The sequence below is a fragment of the Poromitra crassiceps genome (genome assembly GCF_964638095.1).
Source record: "Poromitra crassiceps genome assembly, contig: HAP1_SCAFFOLD_287, whole genome shotgun sequence".
NCBI lineage: Eukaryota > Metazoa > Chordata > Actinopteri > Beryciformes > Melamphaidae > Poromitra > Poromitra crassiceps.
Window position 1 is genome coordinate 51317 of NW_028152113.1, and position 24298 is coordinate 75614.

Below are 24298 nucleotides of genomic sequence, written 5' to 3' on the forward strand. Positions count from 1 at the left end.
ATTGCATACACATAATTAATGGTATGAGTTATTAGACATGGACAGGCAATAGGCAGACACTATCTACAGACAGACAGCTTATCTGTCGTGGCATTGAGAAGGTCAAGGTGTACATAGGTCCAAGCAGATTTCACCCTCTGCCCCACAGCAACATGTCATATCACATGTGGCTGACCTTGCTGCCACACACAGAAACATTAGATCATCCCCGCCCCCTTGTGCCTCTCCTCTCTGCTCTCCTCTTCTCTCTCTCCTTCTCAGGTGTCCTTCATTGACCTGATGTACACCCCCGCCGCTGCAGCCCTAGGTCCGGTCATCATCGTCCCAGCTACCTGTCGTCACTCTAGGCCATCTACCCACTACTCCTTCTCCTGTCTGACACCCTGACACCCCGGGCTCATCATCACCACCGACCCCTATCCTCATCATCCTGGTCACCTGTCGTCACTCCGGCCTACCTACCCACTACTCCTTCGCCTGCCTGCCCAGGGGAAGGGGGGGGACATCCTCCCTCCCCCTTCCCCTGGCCTCATCATCACCTCCGACCCCTATCCTCCCCTCCTCTCCTCTTAATCGATGTCACCAATGCGGACTCATGGATTCCTCAGATCATCCTCGTGGAACTCCCAATCTTTTTACCCCTTTTTCACCTAGCTAATTACGGTAGCTAGTATTCTCTGAACCTACGGACACTTAAAGACTATACGAACACTTAAAGACTATATCTTCTATTTCTTTTTGGACTCTACTTTTTACATTTTCAACTCTCTTCCCTGATCTATTCCTTTTGTTGGACTCCTTTTTACATTTTCAATTTTCTGTTGTTTTGTAAATTTTATTTCCATAATCTGAAACTCTGTAAATGGTTTAGCCCGGCATCTCTCGGCTTGTCTCGGAGGGGGGTTCTCAGATGGGGTCCATAGCTGGACCCCTACAGTACATCGGCCTCACAAGGTCCTCCTTGTCCTCCTCAGCCAAGTCACTGAGGCAATCCATGTGGCAATCCATGTGGTGGAAAGGTTTTCTTGCGTGCACTGGGGGTGAGGGGGTGCCGCTGTGCCCCGGCCTGGCCTTCTCTCCCACGCCTTATGTGTGTGGGGGCCGGGGGCCAGGGTGGGGGGCATCGGTGCACACCATCACTGGTCGAGGGCTGCCGGTAGGTTAGAATAGCTTAGGTAGGCGATAGATTAGCTACAGCCTAACTATAGGCTGACCTGTTATAGTGTTCAGGCAAAGTTCGGACTAGAGCAGAATAGGACAGGCCAGACTAGGCTGTAGATTAGCTAGATCCCCTGTGTCCTAGTTAGTTCTGGTTAATGTCTAGAGTAGTCAGTTTGTCTGATCTTCTCCCCCCCTCTCTTTCTCTTTCCCCCTTCCCCTGCTCCTTCCCCACTTCCCCCTTCCTGTTCTCTCCTCTCCCACATTTCCCATTCCCTCCCCACCTCCTCTCTTTCCATGCTCTCTCCTCCCCCACATCCCACCGCTCTCCCCCCTCCCCTGTCCCTCCTCTTTCTCCCCTCCCCTGCTCCTTCCCCTCCTCCTCTCCTCCCCAATTTTCCCCATTCCCTGCCACTTTCTGATCTCTCCTCTCTCACATTCCCCCTGCTCTCCCTCCCCTGCACCCTCCCACCTCTCCTTCTCCGTTTTCTCCTCCCCCACATTTCCCATTCTCTCCCCACCTCCTCCCTCTTCCTGCTCTCTCCTCCCCCACATCCCCCCGCTCTCCCTCCCTCCTCCCCTCTCCTGCTCTCTCCTCTATCCCCCTTCCCCCACTATTCTAAAGCATAGTACCCATTCTACTCCAAAGCATGGCACCCATTCTATCCCCTCCCACTATTCCGCCACTATTTTAAAGCATGGCACCCATTCTACCCTAAAGCGAGGCACCCATAAGCTCTATATGTGAACATGTGTTATTTGGCAAAGGGATTCACAACTAAAGGCCTGCAGCAAATTAAGTTAAGCATAGTTTGGTTGCTAAGAAATCGACATATGTCCGTTTGCAAAATGTGTGTCTATATTTCTCTATCATATGATTGTTCGATGTGTTATTATTACTACTGTAATTTGTTACTGTTGTGTCAGCTAGCCCTCCTTTCCCTGTTCTCTCCATATAGTCTCTCATACTCCCCCTGCTCTCCCTCCCTACATCCTCCCGTTCCCGAACACCCCCCCCCCTCCACTTTTCTAAAGCATGGCATCCATTCAATTTTAAAGCATGGCACCCATTCTCTTTCTTTCCCCTTTCCCCTGCTACTTTCCCCAACTCTCCTTCTCCGTTCTCTCCTCCCCCACATTTCCCATTCTCTCCCCACCTCCTCCCTCTCCCTGCTCTCTTCTCCCCCACATCCCCCCGCTCTCCCTCCCCTCTCCTGCTCTCTCCTCTTGCTCCTTCCCCACCTCCTATACTCTCCAACATTTCCCATTCCCTCCCCACCCCATCACTCTCTCACATTCCCACTGCTCTCCTCCCTTCTCCTGCTCTCTCCTCTGCTCTATCCTATATTTCTATATTTTCTATATTTCTCTATCAATTGTTCAATGTGTTATCTTTATTCTGTAATTTGCTACTGTTGTGTCAGCTAGAATTAGCTAGACATATTCTCTGTGAAGCCCTCTGGGACATGCTTGTGAATTAGGGCTATACAAATAAACTTGACTTGACTTGAAAGTACATGACAAGTGTTACATCTTTACTGCATTCTATGACCATCTGTACTCTATACATCATGTACAATGTGATACTTGCAGTCCTCCTGTAATTAAAGTGTAACTTACCCCCAAAACACTTTTTTTCAGCTTTTAACCAATATGACTTTGGGGGTGGTGTGTGAAGAATTCTGTTCAGAATTTCCACATTTGAGACCAAACTGTTACCATTGTACCATTTGTATCATGTATTTCAGCTGCATAAGTGATCTCTATGGGTTCAACACTGCTTTTTTTTTGCCCTCAAAACTGCACAAAATGTGGTACAAGCTGACGTCACGTTGTACCCAAAGACTATGGGATTTCAAGATAGAAACTCCCCTACTCGCCCTGTACCCTTTCCCGGCTCCTCACAACTCCAAGCCTATTCCCATGATGTCACAAGCATTTTCCTACCAATATGGCACTACAATACACACAGCTCATTGGCTGTTTGTGTCACTTGACCTGTTAATCACCTGTTAATTGATTACAATCGCCTGTTATTTTCCTACCAAGATGGCCATGTGGTGATGTAACACAATACTATCAATAAACGCCACTATAATCATAAAGGGAAGAAAATGGCATTGTGTTACTGTAAATCATTCCCAACCTTTTTCATAGTAAGGAGCCCTAATTGAGTTCATATTGGGGCAATGGACCCCCAACCTCTGCAGAAGAGACGAGAGGAGCTGTGCCTGAACTTTGCACTCAAACTCCAAAGGTCCACAGATTTCTCAAGCTGGCTCCCACCAACGTGCGCTGAGAGAGAAGGAGCAAGGACAAGACAAGGAGCACGGCTGAGAGACATCAAGTGTAAAACAGAGCGCTACAAAAAGAGTCCTATACCGTCCATGGTCAGATTGCTGAATGGACACAAATAAGAGCAATCCTGTGTTACTGTGTTTCTGGCTTTACTGTGATTTTTAGATATTGAACGAATTTTAATATTTAATATGTATTGTGCACTGCAATTCAGTTTGCTCATTTTAAACTGCCAGAGTGCATTTTGATGACACATGTATTTAAATGTGTAAATAAAGGACATATATTTGGTCTCTCAGATGCAAATCAGTTTATTTTTTATTTTTTATGTAGCCTAAATATGATTTTGTCCAGAATTCCATATATATTAGGTTGAGAGATAACAGAGAATCCTGGAATCCTCTCATCCTCATCATTGCCACATTATCCACGACAGGACCACTGGTGGTCACCGGACCCCACATTGAGAACCACTCAACCACTTTGATTGTGCAGAGAGGAGAGAGAGAGGACTCGTCTGTGCCCCTTTTTCACAAAGTGCAGCTCTGCCCCTGTCTGTGACTAGCGGCTTGTCTAGTCGTATGTAGCAGTTCACGCAAACAGATGCGGGATTCCCGCAATCCTGTACCCAATTTCAGACACTGATTGTGCAGAAAGGGGGGGGGGGGCGTCGCCTGGGCGCACACCAGCGATTTTTGTTTGTGTTTGTTTGTTGTTGTTTTGTGAGGGCTACAGCCAAACTGGCGCCACAGGCAGGAGGCTGTTTCGCCTGTACTGTAGGGTGAGCAGCAGGGGCCTGAGGGGGAGAATGTTCCGTGGCCCGCTGCGGCTCTGCTCTGCGCTCGTGAGGAAAAAGCAGAGGTGCACTACACTTTTTGTCAAGAATCACGAAAAAGGGAGAAACGAAAATTAAAAAAGGACTTCATGGCGGTGTAGAGGATAAGTTGGACAAGGGAATAACGTGGAGAAGTCTCCCATTGTGATTACATGAGCGTGTTGAGAGCGGGGGGTTTTGTCCTGAGTATTGTGCTGTGCTGCGATAACCAGGCTCGCGTCACTAGGCTCTTTTAATGATACTTAAATGGGAGTCAATGGAGTCAATTTCTAGTTCGCCACTGATTCACTGAATGACCAAATTGATATAACTTTCAACCATTTTGAGCAACACTGTTTCCATACAGGCCACCAGCTAGTTGTGGATATTTATAAAGATTTTGGAGCTCTCATATAACAATAACAATGCCGTCTGAGGACAGCCAAAGAGTATAGTGAGACAAGAGCAGACGTTAATTTCTTGGTTTTTCCCATAGGTTTTTTCAAATCAAGCAGCATGCCGTTTTGTTACATATCTGGGGGGGTAAGTCCCCCTTTAAGTTTTTTAAGACAACTTCCCGACTCCTGGCTTCATTCAATTTGTTTCATATTGGCTGAAAATGTTGTTGATTATGCGGGATGAGAAGTGAGAAATTAATTTCCATTACAATAGCAGAATCCTTTTTGGGGCTATAAAGACCCCATTTAGAAAGGTTCTTAAAGTACCAACCTTGGGAGCGGCTGCAGAGCTTCATGGGTGTGGGGCTGCGACAGGGTCCTTTAGGTGCCTCTCCCCAGCCTGGTTCTTCGAGCTTCTCCAGGTCGCTCAGCTGCCAAGACAAAAACAAGTCAAGGCTTTACTAGTATCAACGCCAGACCCATGAGAGTTCTTAGGCTGTTAAACTAGGTTACTGCATGCTGCAGATCTCTCTCTGGGTCTGGGACACTCCTCTCACCAAACTGGGAATGGAATCCAGGCCAGTGATTGGCAAAATCAGTTACGACTTTGCGATCAAGGAGGCCCACCCACCCTGAGACTGCCCATCTAGATTGCTCCTTCAAAATTGAGCATTTCGAACCACTCTCTCATTGGTGCTACTACCTGTCACTCATTCAGTCTCAAACCCCTACACCCAAAATAGGCGTTCCAGCGCAATGTGTTAGAAAAAGGGGCCTTGGGTGCTCTAAATTGTAATGCCAGCAAATAGCTGGTCTTAGCGCAAACAACCCCACTACGCCAGGCGTACGCCTGAGCGCAGACAGTATTCTCCGTGCAGTGCAGGAAATCCTTGCTTGGAGACATACGCAGGGCATGGATGTATCTCTCTCTCTCCAACACTTCGTGCACGCAGACACTCTTCCCTCCTCAGAATGCCACATTGATTTTCAACTATAGCCTACATTGCAGAAAAAACACATCTTGATTTAAAAATGAGAATTCGTTTGTCTGGTTTTATTAGGCTACATAATTCTCGACCATACAGGTCTGTGGTGTAACATTAGATTACTTTAGGTAGGAGAGGGTAGGAGAAAATAAAAAGCAAATGTTGATCTTTTCCAACCATTATACGTTTAATAGCACCGCAATAGCCCTCTCCACTTCCCTCGTTGGGGGGAGAGAGAGAGAGACACGGGGCATACTGCCTCACCTCGTAATAGCCAGGAACCTATAGGCCTAGCTACAAAAGTTAACTGTTGAAAATTCGATGTCTGGTTGTGTCACGAGTAGCCTACAGCTGAAGTCCCTCTCGCCATCAAGCAGACGGAAGCATGTGTCTTTATGTGCGCCAAGGGGAAAATGACGGACTAAATTGGTGGGATTCGATGTATATATTAATTAATTAATTAATTAATAAAATAGAAACAAATAGAAAATAGCTGATTAATAAAATGTGTGCTGGTGGAACGAAATTCAACTTCAAATAGAGCAGCATCACTCATCGCGGCTCTCAGTACACTGCGTAATTAAGCATGCAGTATAGCCCCGCAGCGGAGATGCAGGAGAAGAGAGCCTGAAAAGGGATAAGCATACGTCCATACAGACGTTTGGGCAGTAGCCCTTTTTCAGCGTGTGAAATGGCAATACTACACAGCTGATTCACAAGTGGGCATGAGCACGTTATTTGATTTCTATGCATGACAGCCTCACATCTCTCTCTCTCTCCCTCTCCCCATCTAGGCTATCTTTTCTCTCTCCCTCTTTCTCTCTCTCACTCTAGTCTCTCTCAGTGAGGAGGAAGCTGCTGACGTGACGCTGTGGTTTTATGGGCATGACCACACCTCCACAATGCTTTTGGGCATAAACACGCCTATACGGAGATGTTAGGAATTTCGTTGCCGAGCCATTTGCCGAAAACTGAGCTAGGGTTAGGGTTAGGGTTGGAAAATGAGATTTTTTCCCGGTGCTCGGATTGGCTCGCGCATGGTGTCGTTGGATTCCTGGTCGAAAAGGGAGCCAAAAAAAAGTGGGGCACTTTTCAGGTAGAAAAGTGGCTGTACCCACCAAGGTATGAGTACACATGAGTAGAGTTTACAGAACATTAATTTGAAAAAAAGGGGGGGGGGAACAACCCCATCATCACAAGAAATGTAAACAGATATGTTGACATATTTTTTTCATTCTCATACTTTTTAAGCGGTACACCCTCTATGCGTGATTTTGCTCGTATGCACCTGTAGGTCAGCAGTTGACCTGGGCAAATCCATGTTGTGCTAAAAAGTGTAGTCACCTCTAGGTCTTCCACAGTCCATAATGTCCCTTTAACTTCCACAATACCATAATGTACTTTTAACTTCCACAGTACCTAATGTCCCTTTAACTTCCGCAGTACCATAATGTCCCTTCAACTTCTACAATTCCATACTGTCCTTTAACTTCCACAGTACCATAATGTCCCTTTAACTTCCACAGTACCATAATATCCCTTCAACTTCTACAATACCATAATGTCCCTTTAACTTCTACAGTACCATAATGTCCCTTTAACTTCAACAGTACCATAATGTCCCTTTAACTTCTACAGTACCATAATGTAATTTAACTTCCACAGTACCATGATGTCCTTTAACTTCCACAGTGCCATAATGTCCCTTTAACTTCCACAGTACCATAATGTCCCTTTAACTTCCACAGTACCATAATGTACCTTTAACTTCCACAGTACCATAATGTCCTTTAACTTCCATAGTACCATAATGTACCTTTAACTTCCACAGTACCATGATGTCCCTTTAACTTCTACAGTACCATAATGTCCCTTTAACTTCCACAGTACCATACTGTCCCTTTAACTTCCACAGTACCATAATGTACCTTTAACTTCCACAGTACCATAATGTCCTTTAACTTCCATAGTACCATAATGTACCTTTAACGTCCACAGTATCATAATGTCCCTTTAACTTCTACAGTACCATAATGTCCCTTTAACTTCTACAGTACCATAATGTCATTTAACTTCCACAGTACCATAATGTCCCTTTAAATTCCACAGTACCATAATGTCCCTTTAACTTCTACAGTACCATAATGTCATTTAACTTCCACAGTACCATGATGTCCTTTAACTTCCACAGTGCCATAATGTCCCTTTAACTTCCACAGTACCATAATGTCCCTTTAACTTCCACAGTACCATGATGTCCCTTTAACTTCCACAGTACCATAATGTCCCTTTAACTTCCACAGTACCATAATGTCTCTTTAACTTCCACAGTACCATGATGTCCCTTTAACTTCCACAGTGCCATAATGCCATTTAACTTCCACAGTACCATGATGTCCCTTTAACTTCCACAGTACCATAATGTCTCTTTAACTTCCACAGTACCATGATGTCCCTTTAACTTCCACAGTGCCATAATATCATTTAACTTCCACAGTACCATGATGTCCCTTTAACTTCCACAATACCATAATGTACTTTTAACTTCCACAGTACCTAATGTCCCTTTAACTTCCGCAGTACCATAATGTCCCTTCAACTTCTACAATTCCATACTGTCCTTTAACTTCCACAGTACCATAATGTCCCTTTAACTTCCACAGTACCATAATATCCCTTCAACTTCTACAATACCATAATGTCCCTTTAACTTCTACAGTACCATAATGTCCCTTTAACTTCAACAGTACCATAATGTCCCTTTAACTTCTACAGTACCATAATGTAATTTAACTCCCACAGTACCATGATGTCCTTTAACTTCCACAGTGCCATAATGTCCCTTTAACTTCCACAGTACCATAATGTCCCTTTAACTTCCACAGTACCATAATGTACCTTTAACTTCCACAGTACCATAATGTCCTTTAACTTCCATAGTACCATAATGTACCTTTAACTTCCACAGTACCATGATGTCCCTTTAACTTCTACAGTACCATAATGTCCCTTTAACTTCCACAGTACCATACTGTCCCTTTAACTTCCACAGTACCATAATGTACCTTTAACTTCCACAGTACCATAATGTCCTTTAACTTCCATAGTACCATAATGTACCTTTAACGTCCACAGTATCATAATGTCCCTTTAACTTCTACAGTACCATAATGTCCCTTTAACTTCTACAGTACCATAATGTCATTTAACTTCCACAGTACCATAATGTCCCTTTAAATTCCACAGTACCATAATGTCCCTTTAACTTCTACAGTACCATAATGTCATTTAACTTCCACAGTACCATGATGTCCTTTAACTTCCACAGTGCCATAATGTCCCTTTAACTTCCACAGTACCATAATGTCCCTTTAACTTCCACAGTACCATGATGTCCCTTTAACTTCCACAGTACCATAATGTCCCTTTAACTTCCACAGTACCATAATGTCTCTTTAACTTCCACAGTACCATGATGTCCCTTTAACTTCCACAGTGCCATAATGCCATTTAACTTCCACAGTACCATGATGTCCCTTTAACTTCCACAGTACCATAATGTCTCTTTAACTTCCACAGTACCATGATGTCCCTTTAACTTCCACAGTGCCATAATATCATTTAACTTCCACAGTACCATGATGTCCCTTTAACTCATTCACCGCCAAAGACGTCTTTGACGTGTTATCAGGAATAGCCATCCACGCCAAAGACGTGTTTGACGTGTTTTTGTTTTTATTAGTACAGCGCATAGTTCAAAGACTTCCCCAGCCTGTGACATGTTATCAGGTCCCTAGCCTCAAAGAAAAAGCCGACAACACGCGATCAAACACATACCGCAGCTGTTGTTTTGAAATGAGCAGGAGCAAAAACAGAAAACAGAGAAACGCGCTTCCTTGTGCACAGAGGAGAAACGCCATTGAAACACACCCCTCGGCGCGCTGCACGAGCTGATCGGCTTGCTGCAGGGCAGTGGACATCGATCGTTCGCGGTAGTCAAACCCGTGACCAACATGATCGATCCTGGTCCCTGGACCCCGTTACTGTGTCCCAGCCCGAAAGAGACGAGACGGAGTCACAACTGTGTGAGGAGGAGAACAGCAGCCTCGCCACAGAAATGGCTTTCACACAGAGCAAAGCAGCACGGCCACTTTCCTGTCGAGGGCGAGGAAGACTGGATTCCAATGCGACAGGACCCGGATGATCTCGCGGTAAGGAGTGTGTGTGTGTGTGTGTGTGTGTGTGTGTGTGTGTGTGAGAGAGAGACTAGACTGATCTCTGCATTCTATTCTATGATCACACTCACTCACACTGAGTAAACTGTATTGTTGAATGTAAAAAAAGCACTTCATGTATATATATATATATATATATATATATATATATTTGTCATTTGTGTCATAACAAATAATATTTACATGTCTGATGTCAATACAGTTCAAAATAAAAGAATTGAGAGTGAGTTCTGCCTGAGATTGTGTGATTTACAAAAATGCCATTTTCTGCAATTTCTTTCTCAGAGAGACCTTTTTGGTGAAAACAGGGTGTATATAAATGGCTATAAGTAGAGTACAGAACATGCTAAAAGCTCACTTTTTTTTCCCTGGTGAACCCAGAGGTGTACATCTTCATTCTGAGGTATTGCAAATCACTTTGGTGCTAATAGATAATTTACTGTGGGTCTTGAAAGATGACCAACAATTATGAAAATCTTTGGCCTGTGCTAAATATTGGCAGTCCTAAACTGGCCATGAATGAGTTAACTTCCACAGTACCATGATGTCCCTTTAACTTCCACAGTACCATAATGTCCCTTTAACTTCCACAGTACCATGATGTCCCTTTAACTTCCACGGTACCATGTCCTTGTTTTAAACAGAGAGCAGAAACACTTGGTGTAGCTACAAAACCATGAGGTTTTAAACCGTGGTTAATAGTGAAATGGGTTCATCACTGCATCCCTAATACAGATCCATTCAAGCCAGGCTCCCAGGCTAAGGAGATTATGTCCTTACCAGGCTGTTTGGGGGCAGGCCTGGTGGCAGGGCAGAGGTACTGCAGGTGCTGAGCAGGTCCGGCAGGCTGCTGGACGGGAAGCGCTGGAAGTCTACCTCTGACTCCTCCTAACAGAATCGGGAGAGAGCACCAGTCAAATACACAAGAGCTGTGTGTGTGTGTGTGTGTGTGTGTGTGTGTGTGTGTGTGTGTGTGTGTGTGACTGAGCAAGAGGAAGGGAATCCACACAGATGCTGCCTGATATATTTTTAACTTCCTCTCAGAAAGACGCCTGCATATTCCAACAAGGCCATTAAGATGTCTCTTCAATTTTTCAGATCCCCCGAGGGGAGGCAATGCAACACAGCATTTCCATCCATCTAAAAATAAAGGATAAAACCATCATCCAGTACAGGCCAGCAGTAGGTTCAAACAGTACAGTACAGTACAGTACAGTACAGTACAGTACAGTACAGTACAGTAAAGTACAGTACAGTACAGAACAGTACAGGCCAGCAGAGGTTCAAACAGGTCCCAGATAGTTGAGAACTTTCTAAACAGAGATCATTGTCCTCATCATCAGCCACACCTGAAAAGAAGGTGAAGAGGAGGACTTCCATTCCTTCAAAATTAGTTTTTTAGCTACAGTTATCCCCAGTGTCAGAGATTGCTGCACAGCTGTAGGTGTAAGTATTTGGTTGTAGAGTCGGTCCCCTTCCAGACTTTCTTTGTTGTCTGTTTTTCAATCATGAATGCCCACTTGCAGAATGAGTGGCTGGAAACCCGACCAATATGTATACTCATATTATTATTAATGACAACAACACTGGCATAAAGATAGACTATATACTTATATAAAGAATATACTAGATGAATAAATGCATCCAAAACCTTTATTTAAAGATACTAGTGCAGTGCCCGTTCCCCCATAATAATACATTTTTATTTGAAGGCGCCTTTCCTGACACTCAAGGTCACCGTACAACAAAAACACAATAAGTACACAGTTAAAATATAGTACAATAAACATAATAATAACAGTTTGGCGGACAGAGGTTATGACAGAGTTAAATAAATGGAATTAGAGGGAGTAAGAAAGTTTAAATAGATGGGTCTTTATAGCAGTCTTAAATTCTGTGATGGAGTCCAGTGTGTGAATATGGGGGGGAAGGGAATTCCAGAGTGTAGGTGCGGCATGTGAGAAGGACCTGGCACCCATTGTGCTGAGCTTGACGGGGGGTATTTCTAATAGAGCTGCTGATGAAGACCGGAGGGAACGGGCGGGAGTGTAGGGCTGAAGGAGGTCTGTGAGGTAAGTGGGGGATAGATTATGGAGAGCTTTAAATGTTAGCAGTAGGACTTTAAATTTGATTCGTTGGGGGATAGGGAGCCAGTGTAATTGAATGAGCAGGGGTGTTATATGATCAGTGGATTTTGAGCGGGTAATGATCTGTGCTGCAGAGTTCTGGATGAGTTGAAAACGGTGGGTGAGTTTGGCAGGGATGCCTGTTAGAATGGCGTTACAATAGTCAATACGGGATGTGACCAGGGCATTGACAAGTACTTCAGTTGACTGTTGTGATAAGGTGGGGCGTAATCTGGAGATGTTTCGTAGATGGAAGTAGGCGGACCGGGAAGTGTTATTTATGTGTTTGGAGAAAGAAAGTGTACTGTCCAGGATAACACCAAGGCTCTTGACCTGTGTGGAGGCAGCTATGGTGGTCCCAGCAATGGGGAATGAGCAGATGTTTGTTTTGGTGAGTGTTGATTTTGAGCCAATGAGAAGTAGTTCTGTTTTGTTATTGTTCAATTGTAGATAGTTGTTGGTCATCCATTTCTGTACGTCTTGAAGGCAGGCAGTAAGAGTGTTGGGGGGAAGGGTGTTAGTGGGCTTGGTAGACACATAAAGCTGCATATCATCAGCATAGCAGTGGAAATGGATGCCATGTTGCCGGAAAATATTACCAAGGGGGAGGAGATATGTGATAAAAATAATTGGACCCATTACTGATCCCTGGGGAACACCATGTTGAACTGTGGAGCTTTTTGACCGGGATTTTTGAATCTGGACGAAATGTGTTCTGTTGGCAAGGTAGGAGGCAAACCATTGGTGGACGATGCCTCCAACTCCAACACTAGCCAGGCGGTCCATGAGTAATTGATGGGATATGGTGTCGAAAGCTGCGGTAAGATCCAGGAGAATGAGAATGGAGAGCAGTCCGGAATCAGCTGCGCGGAGGAGGTCGTTGGAAATCTTAACTAAGGCTGTTTCTGTGCTATGATTGGGACGAAAACCGGATTGGAATTGTTCAAAAAGTTTATTGTCATCAAGGTGAGTCTGGAGTTGGGATGCGACTACTTTCTCGAGGATTTTTGAGATGAAAGGTAAATTGGAAATAGGTCGGTAATTATTTAGGTCACTTGGGTCTAACCCAGGTTTTTTCAGGGTTGGTCTGATTATAGCAGTCTTTAGTGATGAGGGAACTGTACCAGTGGACAAGGAAGAATGTATGATGTGCACCACCCTGTGGGTACTTCCCGCCCCGCACACACACTGCACTCTGTCAGGTCCCCCTAACCGCAAGTTTGAAGTGGATCCGACAAACGGTTCTCAAGATACGCGAAGGACAGACATATGATCGTTATGAGAGTTCTGGAATAAGTCCAAATTGCATGAAATTGCACGACACTCCATCGGGGTCTGAGCAGCACACTCCCAAAGTTTGAAGTCACAATCAAACAAATGTTTCTCGAGATAAACTGCTTTTTGTGTTGCCAGTAGGTGGCGCTATGCCAAATTGCATGGACTTCAGCTCCCTGCATTCCGTTAAGTCCCCCTAAGTGCACTCCTCGAGTTTGAAGTCGATCGGACGAATGGTTCTCGAGATAAACCACTTTTTGTGTGGCCAATAGGTGGCGCTGTGCCTAATTGCACAAATTCTGCACTGCACTGTGTCGAGTTCCCATCAGCGCACTCCCCAAAGTTGAAGTCGATCGGACGAACGGTTCTTGCGATAAACAGCATTTTTTATGTTGCCAGTAGGTGGCGCTGTGTCCAATTGCATGAAAACAGGGCACTGCACTGCACAATAGGGCACACTCCCAAAGTTTGAAGTCGATCCGACCAACGGTTCTCGATGGCATGCAGCAGATGATGCTCATCCATAAGCAGTGGTGGAAATGGCCAGGTTTTACTCTGGGAACCCTACTTACACAGGATGGGGGTTCCCGGAAGTGGCGTGGCCCTAGAGGATATTATTTCTGAATGCGTGACTCGTTATAGCCTACCATTATAGCCACGTAAAAATCTCTTAGAAATCTCACTTAACTAAGATCACTGAGCTCTACTGATTATTTCCCCTTGATTTTAGTCATGACAGGCTTGATGACACATTAATATTAATGCTGCTTATTCAGCTTACAAATACATTCTCTGCTCATTTCATGCTGCCCGCTTTGCAAGACATTTTTTAATTGGAACCTGAGGAGGGATGCTGCCTCCCCTAATTTAGTCACATCAAAGTAAACACAGGGTCGTTGACAGGGTCGTTGAGATTGACGACCCTGTGTTGACTTTCTCAGTTAGTGTCAACGACCCTACTTAAAGTTGGGGCTTAGGGCTTAAAGGAGCAGAACTGAAGACAAATATTCAAATATCGAACGTGTTTCGCTTCCGAATCGCACGAAAACAGGGCACTGCACTCCGTCGGGTCGCCATCAGCTCACCCGAGTTTCGATCCGACCAACGGTTCTGGAGATACGCGAAGGACAGACAGACAGAGAGAGAGAGAGAGAGAGAGACAGACAGACGCTATTGTCATTATAGTATAGATAATCCATAAGATTTCAGTTTTGTTCTGTTGGGTGACACCTATGGCGATGAGTGGTAATTGCAGTTGGGATCATGGGCCATAGGCTCAATCACCTACAGGGCTCGACGTTAACTTTTAAAAGTGGTTGCCGGAGGGGCAACCTGGCAAGAGCTTTTGGTTGCCCGAATAAGAATATGGTTGCCCAATTTTAGTCGCCTTATATTTTGAGTAATTAAGATACTATGCTGTCATAAGCCGGTTTAATAATGACGATGTGACAGAAAAGTATAACAGTCTATAGTATATAGTATAATAGGCCTATTCAGTGTGCGCACCGGGTGTAGTAGTAGTAATAATGATAATAATAATGATAATAATAAATTTGTGTCATTTCGTTTTCTAAACAAATCTTATTTTTTGTTTTTATAATGCATTTGCACTGAAAGGATTAGTTTAACTAATATTTGTGAACTTTCATTTTCATATACAGTATTTTTTAACAGTTATTGTCATATTGTGCTTCATTTATTAATTAAAAGCGTTATTGATAATGAAGTACCCTATGCCTCCTCATGTTCATTCAGGGATACTATGATGACAGTGGTTTGGGGCCCCCACTCTGATGTTGCATAGGGCCCCAAAGGGCCCAGAAGCGGCCCTGCAATCCCTCTCTCAGCCCGTATGACAGGCTGACAGGCCAGGGATGCAAATCATTCCTCAGCACATATACGCGGTGGTAAAACGTTTTTGAAGGATGTCCTGGTCGAGGTGTATGTTGTAGGCTTGTTGTAGGCTACATGCTTTGCAGTATAGCGTTATGCTGGAATTATGCTTGAAGTTTGGACTGTCGCACAGAAATGAGAGACACTGAATCTTGACGAGGAAACGTGTGGAGCTTTTATACACTGTGTGGGTTTCTGCTCACGGAAGTGAGCGGGAGTCTTGAAAACTCCACTTTGTCCGCCCAGCCGCGTCCACGTAGTTACACAATTCGGGGTGTGCACGGCCAGGCGAAAACCGTCTGCACAGGAGCCTTGTGGAGGGGCGCGTCTGCTGATTTGACTCACTTTTCCATGCGGACACTCACGGTCCTCACCGATGCGGGAAGCAAATGAGACCTAAGCGCTTGTTGTAGGCTACATGCTTTGCAGTATAGCATTATTTTTCCCTCCCGTTCAAAGACGCACGGGTATTTCACCTCGATGACAATTTCCTCGTCCTTTGTTTCTGTGCGGGGCTGCGGGCGGACGCGGTTCTTCTTGCGTCTTGCAGCCGCTGTGATTGTGTGCAAGCAGCCCCACCTGTCCGAGTCAGTACTCGTTAAACACACCGCACGTGCAGCATACATCACGTAGGTTCCGACTGGTAATTAGTAACATCGTTCCGATTGTAACAGCAATAAAATGTCACATATATGTCACTCACAACAAGTATTAAAACATATTTATTTGGTGTATATTTTGCTGTTTGCTGCTATACATATTTTTTTGCATGTTAAAACATGGTTGCCCCTGGGGCAACCAAAGGCCAAGAAATGGTTGCCCTATTTTTTTTCTGGTTGCCCGGGTCAACCGGGCAACCGTTAATGTTGAGCCCTAACTCAATATCAGCAGAGATGGGAAAAGTACTGACATTCTGTACTTGAGTAGAAGTACAGTTACTTGTGTAAAAAACTACTCTGGTAAAAGTAGAAGTACTGATTCAATTATTTTACTCAAGTAAAAGTAAAAAAATACAGGCTCTGAAATGTACCCAACGAGTAAAAGTAAAAGTATTTTTACTGTATCTTTCTGAATTACTGAACCTCACATCATAGAATATAATTTGAGGATAAAAGATCCCCTACAAATGTTTTACACATCTTAAAACTCTACTTTAAATAGTGTGCTATGGTTTTTCCACACACAAAAAACCCCATTAAAATCATATCTAGTCCTCCCTCATTAATATTTCCATGATATATGAATGTGCAAATAGTTAGACAAGTTTAACTGCTGGATACAAGGTGTCCCTTACAAAGTGCAGTATCACAATACTCGAGACTGATACGATACTGATACCTAATGGATAAGGAACTGAATGTCCACAGGTTGATCACATTCACAAATTCAAGGTTTATTATTAAGACAGAACTGTCTCTGGTGTTAGAACACCACCATATTCCATATTAGCTGAATGTTGACAGTGCACAAACTGAATGTATGTGTTAGAACAACACCATAAGGGGCCATGCACACAGGGAGCGGTTATTTAAAAAAGAACGCTTGGAAAAGCCAGATTATTGGCAACTCTGGAAGCAGCAAGATGAAAATCCTCCTCTCCTGGGAGAAGACACGAGGTGGGAGGAGTGAAGAGGAGCAGGGCACTTTTCCTGTTAAACTTTCCTCTCCTTTCAGCGCCCAGAGCGCTGCGCTAAAAAAAAAACACCACCAGCTTTTAAACGCGATGAAATGCTTCTTGAAAGAGATGCGCGCTAAGCGCGTACTTATAGAGAATGAATTGCAAAAAGAGGAGCGCTAATAAGTGCTGGCTGTCTGCACGGCTCCTAATGTCTGCGTGTGTCTCCCCTCAGAGAAAATCCATGTTTCTCATCTTTGTGCTTCTTTGTCCACGCCCCGGAGGAGTGCCAGGTCATACTATTGGCGGAGCTGGAATGAGCTTTTATCAGCAGCGCAGGGAAACTCGTCTATTACTTCTGCTCAGTTCTCCCGTTTCTACTCGTTTTTAAATGACATTCTCAGGCATTTAAACAAAAGTAACGAACCTGTTTTGAAAATGTACACAAGTAAAAGTACAGATACTTGTGTTAAAATGTAACGAGTAAAAGTCGTCAGAAAATTAAATACTCAAGTAAAGTACAGATACTCGAAAAATCTACTTAAGTACAGTAACGAAGTATTTGTACTTCGTTACTTCCCATCTCTGAATATCAGATAGATAGTGACTTAAGAGACTTTTATTTAGATAAAAACGTTATGGCTTATAACTTTTACCCTAACAATTACAATTACCCTACTTTATAACTTTTTTCTTTTCTTTTTCTTTTTTTTCGGTTACCGTTTGATTGGCTCCGCTAATTTGTGCGGTATGGAAAAAGTCAATAATGTGGCAGCCCTACACACACACACAAGCACACACACACACTACACGTTTGTGACATCGGCCCAGCCTGACCGATAACACACAATACAATACATACACACACACAACGCAACAACAACACACACACACACACGCGGCCCGGGGTGACCGACACCACACAACACAAAAACACACACAAAACAACAACACACACACACCACAACAACATCAACAAAGACACAACACAAACACACGCACACACTAGCCCAAAACCTTCCAAATAAAAGCCCATATATCTTCAAAATAAAAGCCCAAAACATGCACAGACCTTCAAAATAAAAGCACCAAACACACAGACCTTCAAAATAAAAGCTCACATCCCTTCAAAATAAAAGCCCAAAACACACACAGACCATAAAAAAAAAAAAAAACATAGACCTTCAAAATAAAATAAATTGTATAAATGTGTGTGTGTGTGTGTGTGTGTGTGTGTGTGTGTGTGTGTGTGTGTGTGTGCGCGTGTGCTCACCCTTGTGGCGACCACCAGCTGCACAAGGTAGTAGAGCGGAGGATGTCCACAGCATCGTGGTGAGACAGACCCACCAGAGACTGACCATTAACCATCAGCAGCTCGTCACCTGGGCCAAGACGACCATCCCTACACACACACACACGCACACACACACACATACATGCACTCGCACGCACGCACACACACACACACACACAGACACACAAACACAAACATGCACATGTGATGACGTTGCATCTTGCATTGGTGCACTGGATGGCAATGCACAGAATGAATGTTTGATGACTGGGAGCAGTGTGGACGGGAGCAGCGTGGACGAAAATCTTCTAAACTTAGCTGTGCAAGTTGGGAGATGTGGATCCAGTCGCCCTATTGAATACATTATTTATCCTTACTTTGGTGTTTTGCTTGTTCGAGGGAAAGTCAAACGTGTTTTATTTTGAAAGTGAGAATGGGAAATGGTGTTGCTTGGACTCGGTAACTTGACGTGCAGGAAGTGCGGCAGCCGGCAGCTAGGGAAGCGTTGAACGTGGTAAACAGACTGCATGTGTTACGGCAATAAAACAACATACACAAAAGATTATAGATGAATAAGAAATGGAGGAATCAAGGGAAGATACGACCTGACCCTGCAACTTCGGGCGACGTCATTGGGGTAACGTGTGTCCTGCGTGACTGCGTTGCTTGGGGAAACCCGGAAACGTGGGAGTGTTTGTGTTTTGTCTGAGGAAGGGCAGGGTGCTGCCCGAAATGTTACCACGGTGCTGTAATAAATACTCTACTTGGAGCTCTGCAGTGTTCTCTACTTTGCAGTGTTTGTGTTTTGGCTTCGCCTGAGAGTATTTCTGTCTTCTGCTCGACTGGAGAGATGGCGAGTGGGATCTCTCCCACTCGCCATCTCTCTTGGATGTGTGTGTCCCCTCACGGGACTGCTGGATGGGCAATAGACGATGAACTGCTTAGGCACCGGCACATAGAGGCACGTATCGCTGCATGCCTCAAAGACATTTGTGCCTGGATGTCTGCCCACCATCTCAAGCTGAATCTTGGTAAGACAGAGCTACTCTTCCTCCCTGGGAAAGACTGTCCTCTCACTGACATTTCCATCTCCATTGACAACACTACGGTGTTTCCCTCTCAAACAGCTAAGAACCTTGGAGTTATCCTTGACAACCAGCTGTCCAACTCTGCCTGCATCGCAGCTACTGCTCGCTCCTGTAGGTTCTCCCTGTACAACATCCGTAGAATCTGTCCGTTTCTCACGAGGGAAGCGACACAACTCCTGGTCCAGGCACGTCATCTCCCGCCTGGACTACTGCAATGTTCTTCTGGCTGGGCTACCTGCCTCGGCCATCTGACCGCTTCAGCTCATTCAGAACGCTGCAGCCCATCTGGCGTTCAACCAACCTAAATTCTCTCATGTCACTCCCCTCTTCGTTGACCTTCACTGGCTTCCCATCTTGGCTCGCATCAAATTCAAGACAGTGGTACTGGCCTACAGGGCAGTCCACATGACAGCCCCTCCGTATCTGCAATCTATGGTCAAGATCCAAACATCACATCGCTCCCTCCGCTCCTCCACCTGTCCAGATCGCCTCGCCCCTCCCCCGCTACGTCGGCTCAAAAGTCCCTCATTCCGATCGCGACTCTGGCCAGAACGGCCAAATCGCTGCCAATCTTTCGGCGGAGACTAAAAACTCACCTTTCCAGGCTACACCTGGGCCCTTCTTGAACTAACATATTTTAATTATAAAAAATATATTATATATATATATATATATATATATATATATCAGTCAAGTCAAGTCAAGTCAACTTTATTTATAGAGCACATTTACAACGACAAAGCCGACCAAAGTGCTTCACAGATAAAACACTAAAATATGGAAGAAAACGACAAGTACAGAATACACTGCTACAGAGCAAGGTGCAGTACAATGCAGCAGATACAAGTCATAAAAACAAAGTGACGAGGTAGGTTGCCAAGAGGCAGGCTCAACTCAGGTCGAAGGCCAGGAAGAAAAGGTGCGTTTTGAGCAGGGATTTAAACGCCTCGAGGCTCTGGGCAGATCTAATACGGAGGGGGAGGCTGTTCCAGAGCCTAGGGGCTGCTATGGCAAAGGCTCTACCCCCTCTGGTCTTAAGCCTGGTCCTAGGCACCACCAGGAGCAGCTGGTCAGCTGACTTTAAGGCTCTAGATTGGGTATGGTGGTGCAGGAGCTCAGTGAGGTATGGTGGTGCCAACCCATGTAGTGCTTTAAAAACATTCAACAGTAATTTAAAATCAATGCGGAAGCGGACGGGGAGCCACACAGTGGAGTGAGGCCAGGATTGGCGTGATGTGCTCTCGCTTCTTGCTGCCGGTTAGGAGACGGGCAGCCGCATTTTGGACCAGCTGCAAACGACGGAGCAAGTAGTTGCAGTAGTCCAGCCGAGTTGTAATGAAGGCATGGATCACCCTCTCCAGGTCGCTCCGGGGAAGATAGGCCTTGGTCTTGGCTATATATATTCCTTCTCAAACTTATTAATGCTACATGTTACTTATTCCGTCTCAAACTACTTCCTACCTACATGGTGCTACTCTAGTCTATCAAAATGTCTTAGCTGTCATTGATTGTGTTGCATAGTTGTTTTCTGTACCGTTTATAAAATGTGATATTGTAAGTCCCTTTGGACAAAAGTGTCTGCTAAATGACAGCATGTAATGTAATGTAATGGACCGCACGGGAATGGCTGGCACATTGACCCGGGCACATGGAGCTGGTCAGCTGACGAGAGAAACCCCGATGCTGCAGATCCTGGTGGTGTTTGATTGAACAAGTCGCTCTCCGAGATGAAGAGCTGTAGATCAGTATCCATGGTGAGATTGGTGAGTGATCGACTAAAGATAAGTTTGCTTGAGCTTGGTCTGTCTGGGAGCACAACATGAAATGTAAAACACATGAACGAGAGACGTGCTGCTTGCGAGCTGAGGTGCTGAACAGGTCAGTATATATAGGTAAAGCCATAGGAGGCGTGGCTGAGGTGTAGCCCTGCTCCTGAACCCTGATAAACTTTGATTCCTAAGGTTCTCGTGAGAGACAGACCTAAAACCACGTAAGAGCCAGACGTAAAACCACGTAACAGCCTGGGCCCAGGCCGCGTGGGGTCGGGCCCCCCGGCCCGGCCGACATCATGAAAGTGACATCGGGGCTTCTGCCCCATCTCACTTTCGTGACACAAAACGTGACACCGCCTGCCCGTCCACCTCGGCAATTTTATTGTAGGATGCAGGGGAAAAGTCCACCTGGCTGCCCCCGGCATGCAACGCTACCTTGAGGACGTCTGAAATCAATTCTTTCTCTGTCACCTACATTCAAACCAGGTACCTAATTAAGGAGGTACCTAATTAGGAAGCTAGGTGATATACAGGTTCCTTGCATTTCATATACAGCCTCTGTGTTTTCCAGGAAGTAAAAATAAAGGGACTCACTATACTATGGGTTCGAGTTTGTTTGCCTTTATTGTGACTACTTGTACCTCTGGGTGGTGCCCCCCTCCTCAACATGGGCTATGATGATGCCGTGGGGGGAGCGCTTGGAGCCCCGGCCCCCGGTGATCTGGATGCCCAGGCCCTCCTGGCCTTTGACCATGTGCATCTTCCAGATACGGCTTGCCTCTCTGGGCTAGAAAAGAACAGAAACAAAACAAACAAAAACAAAGCTGAAACAATATCTTCTCAAGCAGTGTGGCAATACAAAAAGGTCACAATACTACACACATAGATCCCTAAGAAAAATGGAGGTTAGAGTTCAAATGTGATATGTGAACTGGGTCGCAAACTTTACAAATCATCAATATCGCATTTTCTTGTCAAAGCCTTTGCCTTTATTGCCTTTGCACGAGTGGAGTATCTCCATAAAATTTAAAATGCAAGTCCCCTTCAAAAATGATCCAAGGCACACTGTACGATTGGTGCAAAATTAAAAAGCATTTATTTTAAAAATGTATTAAAGTGACTAACCAAGTGTTGCAACCAACATAGGTCTTGAAATTAACTTCTTTCTCTCTCTAAAAAAAAAAAAAAAAAACTTAACTAAACTTTACCACTATTCCTTCAGAAGTTGTAGTTCTCATAGACTGTGTTGCATAGTTGATTGCTCTATTGCTGACAAAAATGTGTTATTGTAAGTCGCTTTGGATAAAAGCGTTGTCGCCAAATGACATAATGTAATGTATAATATGAGCACAACGCTGCCAATATTTAGGAAGAAGGTGAAGGAGGCCAGCTTGTCTTGTTGGAAAAGAGGGCTTCTATTTTTTACTAGCATTGTATAAATGTAGCTTGTATAAATGTTGTAGCTGCTATGATGCTACTATTTGCTATTATTTTTTATAAAACGGCTCTCTCAAATCAAGCAATCTGATTGGTTCACAGCCATTGTATAATTCCAGTAACCGAGTTCAATAACCCATGGCCATGGGTTATTGGTTGCCATGGCAACTCTCTTACTAAGAGAGTAATAATAAGGCTTACCTCAAATGACAACGTAGAAAAAAAAATGGTGGAGACAGCTGTCAGATCCTTGTGAATCGATCTTCGCTTATAACTTTACTAATACTTCGCAGAAAATGATGTTTTGTACAAGAATAGATGCGGGCTAATGTCTTCTTTGCAAAAGAAAGGCTGTTAACCCTGCATTTAACCCCGCATTTAACCCCGCATTTAACCCCGTAACGTTAGTTGGTGTCGGGCTTTGCAGCAAGCATTCAGCTTCTCAGCAAGCGCTGAGAATGCAACGCTGCGCTCGAGCTGCCTGTCGGGGTTTCCAGAAAGCTGTCAGCTACTCAGCAAGCGCCAGGATTGGCCAATGTCAACTTCAGTCTCCAGAACGATCCAATCAAATCACCCGCATGTTCTTGCGGTCCCGCCTTACAGTAGTGTTTCAACTGACTCTATCAGAATGACATGCCAGTCGGAGTCGGACTTATAGTATTATTATTATTATTATATTATCATACTTGGAAACCGTTTTATAAAAGCAATATAGCACTCGAGCTGCGTGTGTTGTGGAATATATCCCCCTGCTCAGCAGTTATCGCACTCGGCCTGCGGCCTCGTGGGATAACAGCTGATCAGGGGGATATATTTGGCACAACACACTGGCTCTCATGCTATATTGCTTAAATATACACTCTATATTCTGTATATACTTGCATGTGGGGGTATGGATGTTTGGTTCTGTGTATATGGATTAGGGCTGCTCAATCGTCCCTATTTTCATATCGTCCAATGGTGGCCATTAGAGATTGGCGATAGACGATCAGATCGCTATAATCTATTAATTAGCCGTCATTTTTATTTTTTATTTTTTTTTAAATCAAGATACCTATTCCTATTTAATGGCATTAATAATTTTGAGGGGAAAAAACAATCGATCATAATATATTATTAAATGCAGTCTGTAGAAGAAGAATAAATGTAGATTATGCATTTAGATGAGAAGAGACTGGAGACCGACCCCAGTCGCCTCCCTCTATTGGCCTCATTCTTGCTGAACTCCATGACTTTGCAGGATTTAACATCGGCTGTCAGGTCAAGTCACTGTTGCACTCTGACTCTTCATCATAGAAAGTAACACAACATGATTTAACACCGGCTGTAAGGTCAAGTCACTGTTGCACTCTGACTCTTCATCATAGAAAGTAACACAACATGATTTAACACCGGCTGTCAGGTCAAGTCACTGTTGCACTCTGACTCTTCATCATAGAAAGTAACACAACATGATTTAACACCGGCTGTAAGGTCAAGTCACTGTTGCACTCTGACTCTTCATCATAGAAAGTAACACAACATGATTTAACACCGGCTGTAAGGTCAAGTCACTGTTGCACTCTGACTCTTCATCATAGAAAGTAACACAACATGATTTAACACCGGCTGTCAGGTCAAGTCACTGTTGCACTCTGACTCTTCATCATAGAAAGTAACACAACATGATTTAACACCGGCTGTAAGGTCAAGTCACTGTTGCACTCTGACTCTTCATCATAGAAAGCAACACAACATGATTTAACATCGGCTGTCAGGTCAAGTCACTGTTGCACTCTGACTCTTCATCATAGAAAGTAACACGACATGATTTAACACCGGCTGTCAGGTCAAGTCACTGTTGCACTGTTGCACTCTGACTCTTCATCATAGAAAGTAACACAACATGATTTAACACCGGCTGTAAGGT

The 24298-nt window shown here is 44.4% G+C and overlaps 1 protein-coding gene across 1 annotated transcript in view; it reads right to left on the bottom strand.

Moving 5' to 3' along the window:
• LOC310770981 (PDZ domain-containing protein 2-like) overlaps window positions 1-24298 on the bottom strand; it is a gene marked incomplete at its 3' end in the record, with an annotated part of 120648 nt that overhangs the window by 44619 nt on the left and 51731 nt on the right. The window contains 5 exon segments of the mRNA XM_083663675.1: window positions 5000-5099; window positions 10670-10777; window positions 18072-18100; window positions 18103-18200; window positions 21594-21739. Coding sequence (XP_083519801.1) covers window positions 5000-5099; window positions 10670-10777; window positions 18072-18100; window positions 18103-18200; window positions 21594-21739 — 481 coding nt within the window.